General features: G+C 41.1%; 1 protein-coding gene across 3 annotated transcripts; it reads right to left on the bottom strand.

The window, feature by feature from the left end:
- Positions 1-41: 41 nt before the first annotated feature.
- crlf3 (cytokine receptor-like factor 3) lies at positions 42-16,964 on the bottom strand. 3 transcript variants are annotated; one of them, XM_034089695.2, is made up of 11 exons: positions 16,876-16,964; positions 12,778-12,845; positions 12,572-12,699; positions 8,375-8,582; positions 8,040-8,127; positions 7,566-7,743; positions 6,728-6,956; positions 4,400-4,538; positions 3,732-3,844; positions 3,418-3,497; positions 2,874-2,989 (listed from the first exon to the last, which is right to left on the bottom strand). In XM_034089695.2, exons 2-11 carry the CDS (start codon positions 12,833-12,835, stop codon positions 2,975-2,977), a joined length of 1,236 nt encoding a protein of 411 aa, XP_033945586.2. In that variant the 5' UTR covers positions 12,836-12,845; positions 16,876-16,964; the 3' UTR covers positions 2,874-2,974. The 3 variants fall into 3 exon arrangements, with proteins under 3 accessions (XP_071060058.1, XP_033945585.1, XP_033945586.2); XM_071203957.1 differs by lacking the exon at positions 3,418-3,497 and having other exon boundaries at positions 42-2,989; XM_034089694.2 differs by lacking the exons at positions 3,418-3,497; positions 12,778-12,845 and having other exon boundaries at positions 42-2,989.
- Positions 16,965-20,699: the final 3,735 nt, after the last annotated feature.

Raw genomic sequence — 20,699 nt, 5'->3', positions numbered from 1 at the left:
ATTTCACTTCTGCAATCATGTCACAACTCAGCTGAAAGGGATTGGTTTACATAATTTGACCTTTATTTAACAAAACAACAAAAATGACATCAGTGAAACAAATGCAATACAGAGGTTTGACCAGCAGGTGTCACTGTTTCCACGATGCAATTCCTCAGTTCACGCTTTTTCAGAACTACGTTTTCTTTTCACTGGTTTCAGGAAATCTGTACCATCCATAGACTGTATATATAAAGGTACCATCCAAGGTTCTCCAGAGACAAAACAAAGAGCTTAATGTCAGCCAGAAACAAACACATCTCTGGAAGCTGAGCGCAGTGTGTGCTGGACGAACATCACGTTTTTTTCGGCAACGTCAAGAACACAACTTTTCTTCAGTATTGTGTTCTTGATGCTACTGTTGTCACCCGGAATGAAGAACAGGATCACAATTGTTGTAAAGACATTGAAATTACTAGAACAGCTCTGTTTTCTATTTAAATATTTAAGGGTTTGTTACTGCTGGTTGGACAAAAGAAAATATTTTAAGAAGTAGGCTACGATTAGACTTCAATTCAACCAATTTATAACTTGTAGATTCACCTCAACTCGATAGAGGACCTCTCATCAAACTTCTATCAACAGAGGCAAAACACAGTTAGACAGAATTCAATAATTGCTCAGATTCAACCACCCTTAAATGACACAGCTGACATGCTTCTCGAAATCCAAACTCTTATTCTGGCGCAACAACGGCAGGTTTTGTAAATACTGTTAAGGATTGTTAATGTAAAATAACTCAAGGTGACAGTTCAGACAAAAATAAAAGTTTATTTCTACAGCCTGAAGCTCAAAAAGAAGCACGTTGGACCTTTAAGTATCTTTTTAGGCTACTCTCAAAACATCTCTGGCTTCCTTAGAGCTGTGTGTTTTACTGTTTTACTACAGCGGTTAAACAAACGTCGGAGAAATGAAGGCAGAAACACACTTTTTAGGACTTTAGGACCTTTAAAATGGCATACATCAAATTTTGAAAACGAAGAAAAATACCAGCCGATTTTCACAGTGAATGGGTAACAAAACAGAAAGTGTTCTTTTTTGCTGCTCCCAAAAAAACCAAAGGAAAGATAAAACATGATCATGCAGCCTCTTAAGAACAATGTGCTTTTCATCTACAAGGTGTCAAACTTTACTAAATGAAGACGATGCATAGATCAACAGCTATCTCAAACTCTTCCCCGCAGTGAGGGACGGTGCCACGTGAAAAGAAAGCTGTAAACATTAGCCCGAGAAGAGCCAAAAAGAAGCTGTGACGAAAACAAGAATATCATTTTCTCCAAAGTGGCTCCCTGAAGAAGAGCTTTCACAAAGAGTCAGATCACATTTCCTCGCAGACAGTCACTATGTTGACATTCACACAAGTAAACACCATTTACAGGGAAAAGGAAAATCCCTGTTCCCAGCTTCAAGGGTTAAATAGGAGCTGAGAGGGGCTGCATGGATGGAGAGATGTTATCTCCGGTAACGTGGTTATTTAGAGAACCCTGACAAATGATCTACAAATATTGGGTGGAGAGAAACTCCCTCTTCAGGAAACAGATTTTATATGAAACACTACAGGAAAGGGAAACCCCCAAAAGGCATAATAGGGCCCCTTTAAAGAAACTCTGGGACAACATGACGGATTGTTTTCAGACTACAAACCTTTTGTTCAAAAGTGAGGAACAACGGCAGAAGATAAATATTTAAACCTGACTTTGATTTCTAAGGTCTCAAGGATAACCTACCTAGAGTCTGAGGGCATTCAGAGGATGCATGGCTTTCCCTAAGTGACCATACTGTAAGGCAGGGGTCTCAAACTCAAGGCCCGGGGGCCAAATCCGGCCCGTGACTACATTTTATGTGGCCCCTCAAGAGCTTGCAAAGAATATAATACGTGTATTATACGGTTACATGCCACTTTACAGAAGCAGGTTGCCCATAAACTACATGTCCCACAATGCATCTCGTTTTGTGACATGCGCACTGAAGAGACTTGCAATTATTTGCCCTGGACTTCTGCTTTCAGACGTAGTTAATTACTAAGTTATTATCCTATCCGATAATAATCCAATTCAGATGCAATAATGTCATAATACATTATTTTATATATATATTATATATTTATATAGTTACAACCGACCCTTTGAGTGCAACCTTTATGCGAATGTGGCCCGCGATGAAATTGAGTTTGATACCCCTGCTGTAAGGGGTTTTCTGAGCAGTTTGAAGAACTGAAGTGCTTGTGGAAAAATGCAACTCCTGCAGAAAGTTTCAAAAAGCATTTGATCTCAAATTACGGCAGGAGTTTTACTATCGTGTTCCTCAAGGTCCTTGTGTCTTATTGTGGTATTTTGGAAACTTGTTTTCAATTTTCAAGTGGTCTTTAATGTTTATTATGGCACCAAATGAGTGCAGCAAATGGTATCAACACCAACATTGCTGCAACAACATAATAGAGAATAGTGATGGCCATCATATACTTCCGTTATAATGCACTAAATGTGGACACTAAACTTTCAAATTAGTAAAAGGCACCTAAAACAAAGTTGACTACAGATTATGACTAGAAATATTGGAGCTGCACCTCAAATGAATCCCATCTTTCACTTGATGCACACAGCGTCTCCGTGGCATACACTGATGACCTGCTATCTCCCGTAAAGATAAAAAACATAGAAAATAGGTGGAAGTGGGTCTCTCCGTTAAAACACCAGCACTTTCCAGCCGGAGTGGACGAAGGAGCATCCGAAGAACAGGCAGTCCACGGCCTGGTCCACCAGCCAGTCGAACACCACCTCCCTGTTCCCCGAGCCGATGGTGACGCGCAGCTTGAAGTTCCCGCCCTCGCTCAGGTTGTTGTTGCTGACGGGGAACAGGTTGACCACCTCCATGTCGAAGGTCACAGCGGAGCCCACGGTGACGGCCGGCAGCTGGTTGGTCATCTCTTTACCGTTCACAAACACGGCGCCTGAGAGAAGCACGGCAAGGTGAGGGTACTTACACAGAGCGCAAATCAACAACACTTAATAATGCCAAAGCGTATTTTGAATAGCCTGAAAATGTAAAGTAATGTTTCTCCGCTGCCGTGGTTTGTCTCATCGTGCTGCATGAGAAGCTAACACTTACAATAATGATAGATATGGTTTAACATCAACGTCCATCATGCTACACATGACAGAACCGGACAAAAACCGTAGAGCATTTAAGCAATTAGTTTTATTTACAACAGTTAAACAAACCAAGCCAATGGGGAACTTCAAGGCAGAACATGTAAGGAATGCTTTTAATCAGAGTATCGCATCAAGTCAACGACACTTCTGGGATATTGATCTGGTCAGCTAAGCAGAGGGGGTTGTTGATCAGTTGACAAAATAGGAATGGTTTTTACCTCCTCACCTTTTCTGACTTTCTTTCACTAGTTTTGCATTTGGCTCGAGTCAGGGTCACGACTGGTAGCATGAGGCGATACCTGGACCCTACAGAGGTCCCACAGGATGGCACTTTAATACGTGCCATTGCCTGAAGGTTTGCTGTGTCTTCCAAAAGAGTCAAATGTTTTCGAGCAGTGTATTTAAACATTTTGAAAACGTGAACAATAGGGAATTGTCCATCAACTTTGAAGTTGAGCACCAACAATCTTTGGTTGATTTATTTCCTGATGAAGACACACTTTAAAAAAATGAAATGACACTGTGCACGTGTGAGCGTACCGTTGGTGGAAATGCAGACGGCCTGGTCTCTCTGAAGCGACTCTGCCCCCTTCCTGCTGTCCACACACACGCCTACACTGTCCCTCCGGTCCACCTGACCTGCTGCAGATATCCTACACACACACACACACACACACACACACACACACACACACACACACACACACACACACACACACACACACACACACACACACACACACACACACACACACACACACACACACACACACACACACACACACACACACACACACACACACACACACACACACACACACACACACACACACACACACACACACACACACACACCACACACACACACACACACACACACACACACACACACACACACACACACACACACACACACACACACACACACACACACACACACACACACACACACACACACACACACACACACACACACACACACACACACACACACACACACACAGTTGTATTACTGTACATTTCCCTACATTTTCATTTTTTACATGAAGATGGGTGTCAAAATCATTAGGGTTTAACATTAAGCTGCTACAAAGTTACAAAAAGAGACACCTCTGTATAAAAAAAGATCATCAAAACACATGTTTCAGTTGATAGGGATATATAAATGTTTCTTAAGTATCTGAGTGTGTTTGGTTGCATGTTCTTACTTGAAGGTGAGCGTCTGGCCGCAGAAGTATGTGGGAGCGTTGGAGTAGAGGATGGGGTAGCGCGCCTGAGAGGAGTCGTTGCGCAGGGCAATGTTCTTCCTGCTGCTCAGGATGTAGCCCTCAGTGCCCGGACACCACTCTGCGAGTAAAAACACACCGGATTTAAAAAGAAATAAAGTAGGTTGCAAGGACTTTGTTTTTATTGTTTGACATTTTTGATTTAATATGTTTAATTTCAAACATTAAAAAATACTTTAACGTTGAAAATACAATACAAAAATGGTGAACGTATACAACTTCAGCAATGGAGAAGAAAGAATCCACTTGCTTGCGCAGTGTGACCCATATTATACACTAATCCATCCATTTACATTGCAATCCTGCTCTCGACCGGGTGCCCCTCCCCACAGCTAAACCACTGTATTCATCATTACTGCAGGGCTGCGAACTTGGGGTACCTGGCTGGAGTGAGATTTTTTTTTTCTGCTATCGTGTCAGTAGCGAGCGACCTTAGCATATATATAGGATATATATATACAAATACACAATATTGGACACAGACTATAAAGGGCACAACGTTTCCACTGTTTTATTGTGTGCATAGGCCTGTCGCGATAAGCTATTCATTGACTTATCGTACGATAAATAAAAATAAACTCGATAACTTTTCTGACCTCGATACATTTCCATTTACATGATCAATCAATCAATAGCTTATTTATATAGCCCAATATCACAAATGTTACATTTGTCTCAGTGAACTTCACAGTGTGTACAGAATATCAGTATGACAATACGACACCCTCTGTCCTTAGACCCTCTGTCCTTAGACCCTCTGTCCTTAGACCCTCACATCGTAAAAGGAAAAACTTCCAGAGAAATCCCACAGTTTAAAGGGAAAATGGGAGAAACCTCAGGGAGAGCCACAGAGGAGGGATCCCTCTCCCAGGACGGACAGGCGTGCAATAGATGCCGTGTGTACATGAGGATGTGACTAGCAGTTTGAAAGGATGTACTTGAATTATTATTATATATTGTCATTATGTCAGTGGTCTAAAATAGTCATACAACGGTGCCGACAATATTATTGTTTATCGCAATCATTTCCGGGAAAATGTATTCAACAAAATTAATTATCGTGAGAGGCCTATAGTATACATGAAACACACACACACAGACAAATCTACAGACTTACTCCAAACTGCCAAATATATTAAATATATATTAACGCACTCTCACTCTCATATACTCTTTGGCTCTATTTTGGCCAAGTAGAACAATAATCAGCAGACTTTTACTTTGTTATCATTTCTACTGGATCTTAGATCTGAGCATGCGCAATACAGGTCGGGGATTGACCAACCGGCTCCCACTGCTCTGCTGTCTGTTAACGTTGTTAAGAGTGGTGGGGGCGGATCCACAGCTTGAGCAGCTGTCAACTCAACATTGTAAATAACCAACCAAAAACGATCGCCGGTTCATCTTGTTTTTGGCGTGAGAATAGTTTGGGCAGCGTGAGAGCGTGAGATTGAGAGTGAAAGCGTGAGAGTTGGCAACAATGCATTACTGTGATGGAAACTTCTGAAGCAACGGAGACGAAGCTCAGAGACGGGGAGAGCTGGAACTTTGATGGCAAACACTGACGGTTTATTATGGAGTTAACGGCCGGAGAACTGACAAGACCTGTGCTGTGCCACGAGGTGACACAACGGTCTCTACCCCAGACCCACGTATTTAGCTGGTTCTGAGAGAAGCATCAACATGCTGCATAACAAGATAAAACAGGCACAGCACCATAACACCTCTATCAGCTGACGCCAACAGGCAGGAACAGGGAGACAGAACACAGAGCACAGCAGCCAAGGCTACAGGTGCCTGAGCTCAGTGAGGACAGTACACACTGAGCAACTAGGTCAAAGTTATGGGCCTATATGTTACCATATACTGTATGAACAAATGTAGAATGTGAAAAAGACCAGAAATTAGACAATAACACGCGTGGTGCTAATAGGTCCAAACACAACATTGTTTTGATGATAGTGTGTAGTTGTATTTAACTATGTATGTATATGTGTGTGTGTGTGTGTGTGTGTGTGTGTGTGTGTGTGTGTGTGTGTGTGTGTGTGTGTGTGTGTGTGTGTGTGTGTGTGTGTGTGTGTGTGTGTGTGTGTGTGTGCATTCATTCTCAACTTTTTGTATGTTCTAATCAGAGCACTCAACATGATGAACAAAAGTGTTACTTACAAAGTATACATAAGAGGGTTTTTTAAATATACAGATAGATTTATTAGATCATGTGTTTCTAGTTGTATATTGAGCTGTACCCACCGTGCGGTGCGAGGGTGGTGTAGCCCGTCTGGGGGATGCTCCAGGGGCTCCACTCGGTGCGCCCCTCCCCGCGGGCACACACTCTGAACTGGTAGTCTGTGTGGGGGTCGAGGTGCAGAACCAGGAACTCACAATCGCGACCGATGTACGCGTCCTCGAACTGACCCCCCCCGCTGCCGGAGCGCCGGTACTGCAGCCGATAATCTGCTGCTGCGAAGTCCTCATCCACCTGATGCCCACGAGAAATAATAAATACATGAACATCAACACGAATGGTAAAGCAAATAGATCTACATTATAGGGCACAATATAGATACAAATATGAATATAAAATATAAAAAAATATCATCCATTAAGAGACATAAGACATTTTACCATATCTTACCAACATTACCAGAAGCTACCAAAAATATTTCAAATAAATGTTAAATAAAACGTAAAAATAATGCTGTAAAAATAAAGAATATCCATATACATTAGTAAATATCACAGTGCACAAATGTAAATATATAAGGGCTGCCAAGCAACAAAAAAAAGAATATTATGGTTTGTGAATAGTTCATCTAAATTAATGCATACATCAATATTTATCTTCACTTCACATTACAAAAATAAAATAGGGAAGTTGTTTTTTTCCATTCATTATCCAGCAGCTGACTGGGAAGCTCATATATATGTAATTAATCAAAATCAACATGTCTATTTGATAGCCCCCTTATAAACATAATGATGTATTCATTAGTACCCCTTCTAGAACACACATATAAGCAGAGATATGTTTGCAGGAAAGAACATTTGATCAGACCCAAGTGTTTTCTCTAATCTTTTTCTTGCTGACCTTACACCAGCGGGCCAGCACGCTGCCCGGCCTCTCCTGCAGCTCGTCTATCTGGACGGGGGGGTGTGCGGAGACGGAGCCGAGGCGGGACACGCGGTCCCTCAGCATCCCCAGCAGGGAGTCGTCCAGCTGGGCCGAAACACACGGCACGTCCACCAATGCTGGGACCTCCGGGAGGCTGGAAACACACACCACAACAGATAGAAACACCATCAAGGCCTAAAGGTAAAGGGATTTTATCATAGAATATTAAAATATATTAATCCTTTATTCATCTATTCAGCAGGGAAATGTGTTGTAATCTAAGAATCCCCTTTCTTAAATGTTATAAATAATGTAATACAACAGTTTTTACGCTAATATTATGTATTTTATATTTGATACTTTCACTGTTATTTGGATTCTGCCATGTTAAGTACCTTTGTGTATCTTTCCAAGCACAATACAAAGTGTATATTTCCCTAGCTGTCCTACCTGTCCAGATGGATGTGCATGGCCTTCTTGGTGAAGCTGCCCAGTTTGTCTTCCTTCTCCCCGAGACCACAGCGCAGAGCGGCTTCCCCTGCAGAGACCGAGGCTGTCTTTAAATATTCAGCACATGTAGGATTTTCTATTGGCGGATATTCAATCTAAATAGTTTAATCGTGGGTCTCTATGAAGGCTGACGGCTCCACTCACACAAATACAATTGTAAAAAGAAAGAAAAGAGAATTTCTAGTACTTAATAATCAATGTTGTTCAATACAGTCAATTAGTTGTGTTGACTGTCAAACAGCAGAGTACCGTAACGTTGCATCTCAGAGCCCCACCTTCTTTCAGCAGCTCGTCGGCCTGGCTCACCCCGTGCTCGATGAGGCTCTGGCAGTCGTCCAGAGGTTTGACGCTGTCCGCCTCGATGGCGTCGACCTCGGCCAGCAGCGTGGCCAGCCGCTCCGTCAGCAGCCGACCGGCCGCCGCCTGCAGCTCAGTGAAGTGCCGCCGCAGCGCCTCGCGGGCCTGACCCGAGCTACCCCGCACCTGAAGGGCAGAGGGAACAAAGATAAAGGGTTACTACACTTACTGATTATTTTAAAGAGTGTATAAAAGTTCATCAAACTGCCGTAAATGATTCCTTGTCAGTATACTATGATAAATGATAGTTTAGGATGTTTAGCCTAGTAGGATAGGTAGTAGGCTAATTTACCACCACCTAGTAAAAAGGTAAAAAGATTGTTAGCTGGTATGAAACTTCATGATTTGGCTTCACATTCATATTTTGTTAAACCTAGAGATCCAAGCCGGTAATAAAACTCATTTAAAAGAGGACATTCTGCTCATTTTCAGCTTCATATTTGTATTTAGTGCCTCTACCGCAACATGTTTACATACTTTATTGTTCAAAAAGGTCTTTTTTGTTCTCATACTGCATACACCCTCTGTCTGAAACCAGAGTCCAGTCTGCTCTGATTGGTTAGCTAGCAGGCTCTGTTGTGGTTGGTCAACTGCTAAGAGATGTCCCGCCCCTTAACCTATCACGTACCCTTAACCTATACAAGGTGTTAGAGTACATGCCAATAAAAATGCAATTGTCACATAGTGATGTCACTATGTTCTAAAACTAAACAAAGGAGTCCAATGGAGCCGTTTCAGGAGGGGGGGGGAGAAACTCCCTCTGGATGGACCATTGGGATTTTAGCCTTTGCAGACCATAAACATGAGCCTATATAATACACTACCGGAAGGGAAAAGCCCAAAGAGCACAATAGGGCCATTCTAAATCGGATCATGTCAGTGTCTTTGGAACACATGTACTCTTGTCGACAGCTAAAGACAGCTTCTATTTGATGATTATGAGCATTTACAAAATAATCCAACCTCATGTGACACAGTGTAAGCACAGACTACCCTCACTGACGAGCAGCTTGTCAGGAAGCTGATAGGATCAGCGGTAGAGGTCGTGTTTCAGTTCCTCTTTGCAAAACACACTTTTAAACACCGACACACATACACAGGTTTCACAATGTGTGTACACAGAAGGAGCGACAAAAAGATGGCAGGAAACAGAATGCTGATTGACAACTGCTGCACCGATAAAGCAGGGACAGTATGACGATGAGAACACACGCACACCATTGGGATTTTGCCAGAATACACACTGAGCTGTGCGTGCGTGCGTGCGTGTGTGTGTGTGTGTGTGTGTGGTCTAGCATTACTATACTTGTGGGGACCTAAATCTGTTTATATAGTCACGCGTGGGGACTGGCTTCCCTTATGGGGACAAATTGGAGGTCCCCATAAGGGGGATCATTAATTTTAGGGTGAAGACTTGGTTAGGTTTAGGATTAGGGTAAGGTTAAGGGTTAGGCATGTGTTGGTTATGGTTAAGGTTAGGATAAGTCTCCAGGAAATGCATGCAAGTCAATGTAATGTCCCCTGAAGTGATGTATACATGGTATGTGTGTGTGTGTGTGTGTGTGTGTGTGTGTGTGTGTGTGTGTGTGTGTGTGTGTGTGTGTGTGTGTGTGTGTGTGTGTGTGTGTGTGTGTGTGTGTGTGTGTGTGTGTGTGTGTGTGTGTGTGTGTGTGTGTGTGTGTGTGTGTGTGTGTGTGTGTGTGTGTGTGTGTGTGTGTGTGTGTGTGTGTGTGTGTGTGTGTGTGTGTGTGTGTGTCAGACACAGGGACCTTTCCACTGGGGACAAGGCATCACTTCCTGCCGACTATCAGTGTGACACAGGCACAATATTTGTGGATTCCAAAAATAATATTCAAACTAAAAATACGAGCCGACATGAAACCATTCAAACATGTCAAACATGGGAGGAGACGACCAGGCGAATGTTTGGACGACTCCTCTTACAAGGACAAGATGCTGCAGTGATAGTATTGTCCCAGTTTTCAAACACATTCTGGGATCGCCTCTCTTTCTCATTGTGTGTGTGTGCGCGTTTGTGCGTGCGTGCGAGTGATGTTTCCTGGATTCATTTATGCTGTTTGTGTAGTATTGCACCTCTAAGAACTTCGTAGGTCCAAATCATACAATATATGAAATCAATAAACTGTAGTGTCGCTCCAGCCATTTGCCCATCCCTGGTCTGAGTGAATGGGAGTTGTAAAAACTACACTGCGAATACTCGGAGTCTTTTTCTATTCAATGTGTGCGGCAACAAAATAATGACCATAGGGGCACTGAGCTGCCATCCCCACCAAACTTCATCTCACATAATTCAGAGCTGATTGGCTGTAAGTACGTGTGCCGCGAAAAGTGTAGTCTGTGAAGAGGAGACGAGAGACGCGTCCTAAAACCAGGAAGTAAGCTGCGCATGGGTTCCCTCAACAAAAAAGCAATGAGGTTTCTCCATAGGATTTTAGAAAATAGCTCCAAATAAGATCTGTGGGAAACAAACCTTTTACCGTAGATAAATGCACGTTTTGTTCAGCAGGATAATATCCACATGTCTACCCTACTTCATCATTTTCGAATCATAAATCTATCGATTAGATTTATGATAGACTTTTGAAACTACAAGAACATAAGGAGGACTTTTACAAAAAAGTAATAAGAGATTTTTGTCCAGAAGGATAGGCACATGGACTTCATCTTCAAGTCAAGGTAAGATTGCAATTTTATTGAAAATGGGATCTTACTAAGAGAGAACAATTAAATATTTAAATGATAACATTAACTTTTTTGGGTATCCTTCTGTTGAACTGTCTGTTTAAAATTAATTGAAGCATCAGACAAAAAAAGCGTTTGAAAATAATATTATATTTTGATTTAGGTCAAAATATAATATTTGTAAACCTGAAGAGTCAGTGCCTCACCAGCCATGAACCTCACTGCAGAAGCTTATAGACATCTAAGTGTTTGTGCCCCACCACTTTTGTACATATAGAAACGCCACTGCCCGTGTTATTAGTTAATGTAAACTTGAATAATGTACTTCATTTGAATGTAATAATGATGTTGGTTGTTGTTTGTGCAAGCGCCAGTGAATGAGCCCCATTAACTGAGTGTTAAACATCACTTTAAATGGAAGATCCCCATAGGCCCCGCCCACTCGATCGGATCGGCCGATACTGATTCCTCAAAATTGGCTATCGGAGCATGCCTAGTTTTGGGTCAGAGTCTGGCCTGTTCTCTCTCCTCTATGGCAACAGGAAATAGCAGCATTGTTTACAGCGAGCAGCTGGAGGCGTAAATCTAGACAGCGGGAAGGAAGAGATAGCCGAGAGAGAGAATGTTCTCCTGGGAGGGAGCGGGTCAGGGGCCAACACACTTCTTATTGACCCGAGAGCGTAGAACCATCCAGATCCACCATCAGCGGTAACATTTAACTGAGTACATTCGCTCCACTACTGTACTTAAGTGCACATTTGAGTTAGTGCTACTAAAGTATTTCCATTTCATGCAACTTTATATTTCTACTAATGTCATTTCAAGGCACATATTGTACTTTTCCCCCACTTTAGTTACCAGGTGGAAGTAATTGCTCCTACTTCTTAAGCTTTATAAACTATGTAAAAGGCCAATAATATGATACAGTATTTAACATTTCTTTACCTTCATTTAAAGGTGTAAGAGACCGCAGATAATGGACCTGGGTGATGACTTAAGAGAAGACTGAATGGAGGCCTCGAGTCTTAATACATGGTTGCTCTCCATGATCCAGAATCATTGCATGCAATGTTTGAGAAGTCATATCCTTAAAATGATCTGCTGGAAGCATCCACCTCGCTTCAGAACATGGATAATAATAATAATAATTCCTTACATTTATTATAGCGCATTATCAATGACTCAAAGCTCTTTACATATACACACATGGATGAGTCACAATATGCATTTCTGAAATGTAAACAATTAAATACACTCTTAAAGTGACCACACAACAATTTGTGAGAACCTGTGTCCCTCTTAAACAATACAACTTGCACAAGAAGCTTAATAAAGAATCATTTTAAATAACATATGTAGAATAAAGTATTTTGGACTACATCTTTGCGTGTGCAGGGCTGTGAGCGTGCTACCTGTTTGCGGGCCTGGTTGAGGCCATTGAGGCGCTGCTGGAGTTCACTGCGGTAGTTCTGGGCCGCCTCGATGCTTTCTTTGGCCTCCTGCAGCAACAAGTCCACCTCCACTGACATCCTCCCACCTCCTGACACACAGGGAGGAAGATTAGTTACAAGATACAACCACACATGCAGAAGAACCTGGAACCAGACACACTACTTACTTTCATCCAGAGGGAGTTTCTCTCCCACACACTCCTGCAACGCCTCCATTGGAATCATTTGTTTACTTCTGTAACATAATGACATCACTACGTTACACTCACGCTTCTATCGGCTAGCGCTACAACAAATTGTGCGTGATAGGGGCTAAGGGGCGGGACAATTCACCAATTACATAGAGCCGGCCGACAGAGGGGTGCTGCAGCACAGGCAGCAGGGGGAAATAAAGCGCTTTCTGGACATTAAAGCATGTGGACGTGTCACAGGAGAGGCACACACTACTAATATGAACTTAGACAGGGCCCCTGTAAACTATTTTAGTATAAGGCTCAAAATAACAAAGAGTGCACAAGTATATGGAGTGAAATGCATCACAGCCTGCATCCTCCACCACACAAACTACAAGGTACAACACTGCATGCAGAGCATTCGACTGGCAGGGGAAGTGATGCAACAAGAACCACCACTTCCTGCTCTACCAGCCCGTTAGGAGCACTTCAGGACTCTGCTGCGTAGGACAACATTGATACTGACATTTTAATACAATTTGGATAACCACAAAACTAAAATAAAACACATGATAGCTTCAGCAGTTTGTTAAGCTACTTCCTGTGGCCTTCACATCCCCTATCAAATATCGCTTGAATAATTCTGCATTTGATTATTTTGGCTGTGTGATAATGTAAAAGCCGGTCACTGTATTTACGGAAACTGATAGCACAGAACAAAGTAACAGCTGTAATGTCAGAGCTAATGTCTCGCAGTCACACACACTTTAACAGATTAGGAGAGTTTACAACAGCGTCAACACATCTCACAGAAACACTGTTTGAACAATATATAACAAAATACAATAAACTATCAAACCCATAGTGTATTTCACACTTATTTTCAGTGAGGCATTCTTTTAAATATTCATTGTTCAGAATCAGTTAGGGTTCAAGACCTTAGAATACTGAAGCAGTTTTATTCCCTCAGCAGTCCACACATTTTTTGTCAGTTTCAAGTGAAATGATGGAGGACAAAAAAGTGATTTGCCTGCACACACAAATACAGAGTAATCAGACACATAATGGCATCCGGCTAATGCGAGAGTATTTAAGTTTGTTTATATGAAGCAAGTGGTCATGTTAAATGTGATAGAAAAACCAAACCATAAAAAAACGTCTATCTGTCCAATTTGACTTTGTATGGGTTTCTATTTTTCAATTTATTACCTTTTTCTGCATCACGATATATCATTTCCTGACGATATGATTACCTAATGATACATTTTCACATTGAATGATCACTCGTGCCTTTAGTAAAGTAAGCTTTTAGTGCCTTGTTAAATTATGAATTGTATTTGTAATATGCTCAATTCCTGTTTGACACAAGATGATGCATGATGGGAGGAATAGGCGTTCTGTTCTGCAGATATTTAAGGCCTAAAAGTTACTTTCTTTTTAGACGCACCCTCCTCAGAGCTGAAAGTAATGACACAACCTGGCCCGGCTGCGGCCGGCCGGCTTCCTTTACAGCAGCATAAGAGGAAGTAGCGCCTGATGCACTATACACAGTATCATCATCACGTGACCCAGGAGGGCATCTTACATTACACTGCGGTGAATATACTGTCTCTCGATTAAATCCATAACCGGATCATACATAAACAGGGACTATGAAAATCTATCTAGGGTAAATACGAAAGCACCCTGTACATTTTAGAACTCAGCACCAGAAAACTTTATTGGAAACATTACCTGTGATTTCAGGGTGTTTTCCCGCCTTAATAAAACTGAGGCACCAAAGCAAGCCAAAATATGTAATATCAATCAATGACATGTTACTCATATATATAGCTAAATATCACAAATGGGAACAAAATTGAAGAAATATCAGGGAGAGCTACTAGGGAAGGATTCCTTTCTCAGGACACACAGACATGCAACAGATGTCATCGTGTACAGATAATTAAAAATACACATAAGATCATTACCGCACAATCACTATAAATGACAAAGCTTCTTTTTTTTTTTTTTTTTTTTTTTTAAATGTGTCCGTTTTTGTTGCACTGTGTAGCGTTGTTAATGAGTGAAACACACTCAATATTTGCTCCTTTTTTACATCTTAGGTTTTGTGTACAGTTTGCGAGCGATATTTCACACCAAAGCAAATTGGTGTGAAAAAGGCCTGCTGACCAGCTGTTGCTGGTAGTGCCCAATACCAGGCTCAAAACCCGAGGGCACCGAGCCTTCGCAGCAGCTGGCCCCAGGCTCTGGAACACTCTGCCCCTCCATGTGAGGTCGGCCCAGACCCTGGGGGTTTCTAAATCTACTCTTAAGACACACTTCCTCTCCCTGGCCTTCTAGTCAGAGCGGAGCACGACTCCTGACTTTTCCCTGTGTTTTTTATATATCTGTTGTCATTTATTGTCTTCTATTTTAATTGTAGTAATGTGTTTTTAACTTTTTATTACATGTACAGCGCTTTTAAATGTGCTTTATAAATAAACCTTGATTTGATTTGATTTGCAATTCCTTGTATTTGTAAACCTACGATGCCATCAACCTGATTCTGGTGCAGCAAAAAAATAGCAATATGAAGAGCATCAAAACTAAAGTAAATGACTGTTCTTTAAGCTTGTTGGGGGTTGTTTATCATTATCAGCTCTTGTCGGCTTTTCCCACGATAATAACAATGGTTCAGTTTTATATTTTGCCTGTATAAAAGTATAATAAATGATGGGTTTGGCAAGAAACAAACCTGTACTCTTGATGCTTTTGTATGAAGAAATGAAAGCCAGAGAGTTAACGCGGTAGAGTGTTTTTGTAGAGTATTTAGGTCAACCTGTGTAATGATGTCCTACTGTCTTGCCTTCACAGGTCTGTCACACTGTTCACGGTATTACAAATATGCAGTGACACAACCCTGTCTTGGCAAACAAGTCTTAAAACAAGCTCTGTATGAACTAGCAAGGAAAGCCATTTCATATTGAATTTGAGAAACAATCCAGAATAAAAAGGTAACAAAATAGGACGGTTTAAAACAGACTTGACAAAAAGGTTGGGTTGTGCATGTTCATCATTTTGTTTTATTCTCCTCAACATTCATGAGCATATTGGCTGTTTTTGAGTGCTCATACTGGAAGCTTGATAGACATACTATTGTTAAGCACTTGAATGCATCATATAAAGTTATGACCTAATTTGAATTGTATGTTTTATCTTTCAATAACCGTTAGAGAATGTAAAGAAGCAGCATGTAACTCCTTCAGGCATGCTGCACATGCTCTGACAAACAGCAAAGTTATGAAATGCATTGAAGTGCAACCAAAAATTATTATTATTATTATTAGAGCAGAGCAGTGACAAGAAGAGACAGCAGACATGTCTCAACTCGCTTACAAACACTTCCGTATTTTACAGTTATTTTCATAAAGTTAAACCTTTACCCAGCAGTATTGGGTCTGCTTATGGAAGTTTAGACATGTAAAATGCAAAATAGATTTACGGTGTATAATTGCTCCGTGGGAATGTCACGAGGACGCAGGTCGTTGGATACAGTACTGATTATCTTAATGTGTCGCGTGAGGGGAGAACCCCTACCAAACTCCCTTCACAAATCTGCCATTTCAAAGTTCTAGCTCCTCTCAGCAGATTGAGACACATCACAATCATAAAAAATGGGGTCTGCCTGAATGAAGATTGTATTTAAGCTAATTCGGTTTGAAAGCTGTTTCTCAAAGCGCCTTCTTTATCCTTGAAATTAGAACTTTAATAGATGGTGGTCACGTTGCATTTTTGTGGAAGAAGATGATGACAATAACAGGCAAACTGAAAGTTGTCAGTATCAGCCGTTAAATGAGAGTAAAAGTGTGTTGCTGTTGATTCAGAGGATTCAGATAAGCTACAATTTATGAAAGACACGTTTACGAGTTAGATAGGCGTGTTGTCGTTACTGAGAAACGTTTCAAGACAGGAGGAAAGTTGGCTAGCTTGTGGCCAAAAGACAATCAAACTCAGACCATGTTTGGGAGAGCAAACACAATAAACTACACAAGACACTATCTGCTATTTGGTTGAAATGAAAAGTTAATCTTGTTAGGTGGAGAAACATACCTGTTTTAGAGCTTTTCAGTGGCCATTTATTTCCAAAAGTTGTGAATCAGATAGAAGCCAACGCCACACCACCGATAGATATGCCGAAGTTTTGCTCAAGTACAAAAATGACACTTCCGAGGATTCTAGGCCAGCAGCCAATCAGCGACAAGATCATTATGATCGACAAGAAAATAAGCCAATCGCAGTGAGGAATGCTCGGTTCACCCGTCCCTAATCAACCTCCTGATGAAATTAATTAAAATCTAGACTTGTAATGTAAATGTATGTTGCAGCTTGGTATTTATTTACTTTTATTGTGTTCTTTCTTTTTTAATTTAGAGTGATGTTTAATGTCAGTAATATGTCCTCACTTTTTACCTTATAGATCTATGTATTATTTTTACGCGACTACATGTAAACATTTGTGCACTTTTGCTTTGTTTTGGATATGTTTTTTGCAGAAATGGAAAGTTTTGTGAATTGTACAAATTGCAATTGTAGCCTACTGAAAATTGAGCATCTTTAAATATAAATATAGTAGAAAAACAAATCTTTAAAAAATAAATAATTGGATGCTATGTATTTATTACATTACTGTAATATCTTGCATTCTTTGCTATCATATTTATTAAGTGTATGTGACTTCAGCCTCGGTCAACCATTGCATTATTTGCATAGCGTTATTTGTTGTACAGAAACATTAGCCCCTGCAGGCCCTTTGTGGAGTAACTTCGCCCTCTATTGGCACAACATGGAAACTGCATGTGTTCTGGCTTGCTGCTTGAATACATCAGAGGTGGGAAGTAACTAGAGTTAAAGGTGGGGTAGGTAAGTTTGAGAAACCGGCTCGAGATCGCTAGAATTTGAAAATACACAACCGGAGAAAATCTACCACTTCCTTATAGAGCCCCTCCTCCAAAACACAAGAACGCGCACATGAACAATGAGGGCACGAGATAAATGTGTGCACCGATGGAAGGCTGACAGGCAGGTAGGCCATTCTACGGTGGCCCTGAAGTGCAAGACACCACAGCATTTCAGAAAACACCACAGCATTTCACATTGGACGGAAAGGGTATTCCTTTAGGGAGAACACTTCTTGTTTGTGATTGGACAGAGCCAGCCAGAGAAGCACTGCTGTGATTGGTTGTTTTTGCTGCCAGTCAAGAAATGACGCTTCGTGATTGGTCAACACCCGACAGCGAAAATATGTCCCAACCATGGTCCCACAACGTATGGTCCCAACACATCAGCCGTTAGCACACACTCAGAGCTCACAGCTCCTCATATCTGTTCAGAAACTGGACAAAAGTTAAACAAGTACAAACCACAGACTGTCTATGTCATGGCGAATACAGTCGCTGCTTTATTTATGTCTGTATGATGTTGTGAGTGTGGACGGAGCAGCTACAGGTTAGTTTAGCCTGATGAATCCGATTCAGAAAACACGCATTTTAAAAGCTTTTCGCCTGCCGTCTTGTCTGCAGACTTGTCAAAGCGTTAATTCATGGTTTTTACTAACTGCTATCAGTATGTAGTTACTTCGGCATCACTTTGAAACGTGTATTACAATTAAATCACGGTCAAATATGTTCATTTTGTTGTAGGATTTACATGGAGATACGCCCCGTCCCCTCTCCAGCGCCTCTTGTTTGAATGACAGCATTGACAGGAGCAAACACAGCTGACAGCCGCGGTGAAACTCGAGCGATTAGAGCGATGCGAATATTGGGTGGTCTACCATAGTATTTACATGGAGATAAGCCCCTTACAAACCATGAGTTAATAAAGCATTAATTCTGTATTTACTCCTGTCATTCAAACAAGACGCTGGAGAGGGGGCGGGCCGTATCTCCATGTAAATCCTATCGGAATCGGATCCATCAGGCTAAACCATAGACTGTATATATGCTAAACTAACCTGTAGCTGCTCCGTCCACGCTCACAACAACGTCATACAGACATAAATAAAGCAGCGACTGTATTCACCATGACATAGACAGTCTGTGGTTTGTACATGTTTAACTTTTGTCCAGTTTCTGAACAGATATGAGGAGCTGTGAGCTCTGAGTGTGTGCTAACAGCTGAGCTAACGGCTGATGTGTTGGGCTAATCACAAGCGTCATTTCTTGACTGGCAGCAAAAACAACCAATCACAGCAGTGCTTCTCTGGCTGGCTCTGTCCAATCACAAACAAGAAGTGTTCTCCCTAAACTTAGGAATACCCTTTCCGTCCAATGTGAAATGCTGTGGTGTTTTGTGAAATGCTGTGGTGTTTTCTGAAATGCTGTAGTGTTTTGTGAAATGCTGTGGTGTCTTGCACTTCAGGGCCACCGTACCATCCAGTTATTTTAGCCGGGCCGGCTAAACGGATTGGTTGTACTTTTTACAGTATTACGGCTTCTACAGATGACATTTTTTTATGGATTTTTTGTCAAAGCACTTAAGATATTCATTGCTATCGGGATGTTAAGAGCATTCCATGGAATATAACAAAAAGTGTATCTCGAGCCGGTTTCTGAAACTTACCTACCCCACCTTTAATCAAGTACTGTACTTAAGTACAATTTTGAGATACTTATTCTTTACTTGAGTATTTCCATATTATGCTACTTTGTTCTTCTACTCCACTACAATTCAGGGGTAACTAGTGTACTTTTACTCCACTACATATATTTGTCCCTTTACTTACTTTACAGATGTGGATGAATGATGGGAAATATAATCAAGTCTTAAATCAGACTTTAGTTCCACCTGAGTTCACAAGCTACCCTGCAGTATTCATTCACTAGTCATTAAAACTAGCTGCACCTTTACCAGCTTTGATAACACTTTAATGCATCAATAATTATAATCAAAACATATCATATATTATTCTAAAATGGACCAATCTGCATAATGGGCACTTTTACTGTTAGTACTTTGAGTATATTTTTGATGCTAATACCTTTTTGTACTTTTACTTGAGTAACATTTTGAATGCATGACTTTTACTTGTAACAGAGTATTCCTACACTCTGGTACTTCTACTTGTACTCAAGTACAACATCGGAGTACTTCTCCCACCTTTGGAATACATGTATCATGTTTAATTTAATGTATTCCTTTTTGTAATTATGTTTAACCTAATAACCAGTAGAGTATGTTTGAAAGATCCGAAGATGAGGCAAATAAAGTCTCAATTGAATGAGTTTTATATTTGAAACATATCATTTTATACAGAAATGGTGTGCTTAAATAGATGGATATTATGATTATCATAGTAAAAATAGGGATATTCACTTACACTTGCGTTCCAATACTTGTATTCCAATACTATAAGGCATGCCATTTAAAGAACATTATGTAGCCAAAAATACCAACACCTTTTCAGTATGCGGGCCAGCATGCCTTTCTGGCTATTCTTACGCACATTCCTTTGCTCAGCACATACATGAGCAACAGGGTCAACGTTCAATGTTAGGTCAAAGTAGTATGGCCCAGCTGCTTCTTAAATGTAATTACAGTTTCTTACCGCAGATCACTGCACAGCAAACTAATGCTGTGTGACGTAGTTACGTACACGGTCATTGAGGCTATACGTCTGAGCGTCCCGGGACAATCCCTCAGATTAGAGCTCGACCGGCAGGACTTGTTTGACAGGCACCTGATTCACTGAGAGTGAAAGCAGACAGAAATATCTAGATTTATATTATTGTTCCTCTTGAGATTGTTCTTCCGTGTCTCCTTTATATAAGGATATGGTGGATTGATGGATTTTACGCATGCGTAATTCGAGGACGCGCTACTTCAAAGACTTTCCAAGTGACCAACTAGAGCCATGGCAGGTTTTACGCATATGA

The sequence above is a fragment of the Pseudochaenichthys georgianus genome, chromosome 8 (genome assembly GCF_902827115.2).
Source record: "Pseudochaenichthys georgianus chromosome 8, fPseGeo1.2, whole genome shotgun sequence".
Classification (NCBI taxonomy): Eukaryota; Metazoa; Chordata; class Actinopteri; order Perciformes; family Channichthyidae; genus Pseudochaenichthys; species Pseudochaenichthys georgianus.
This window is presented reverse-complemented; position numbering and strand designations above follow the sequence as displayed.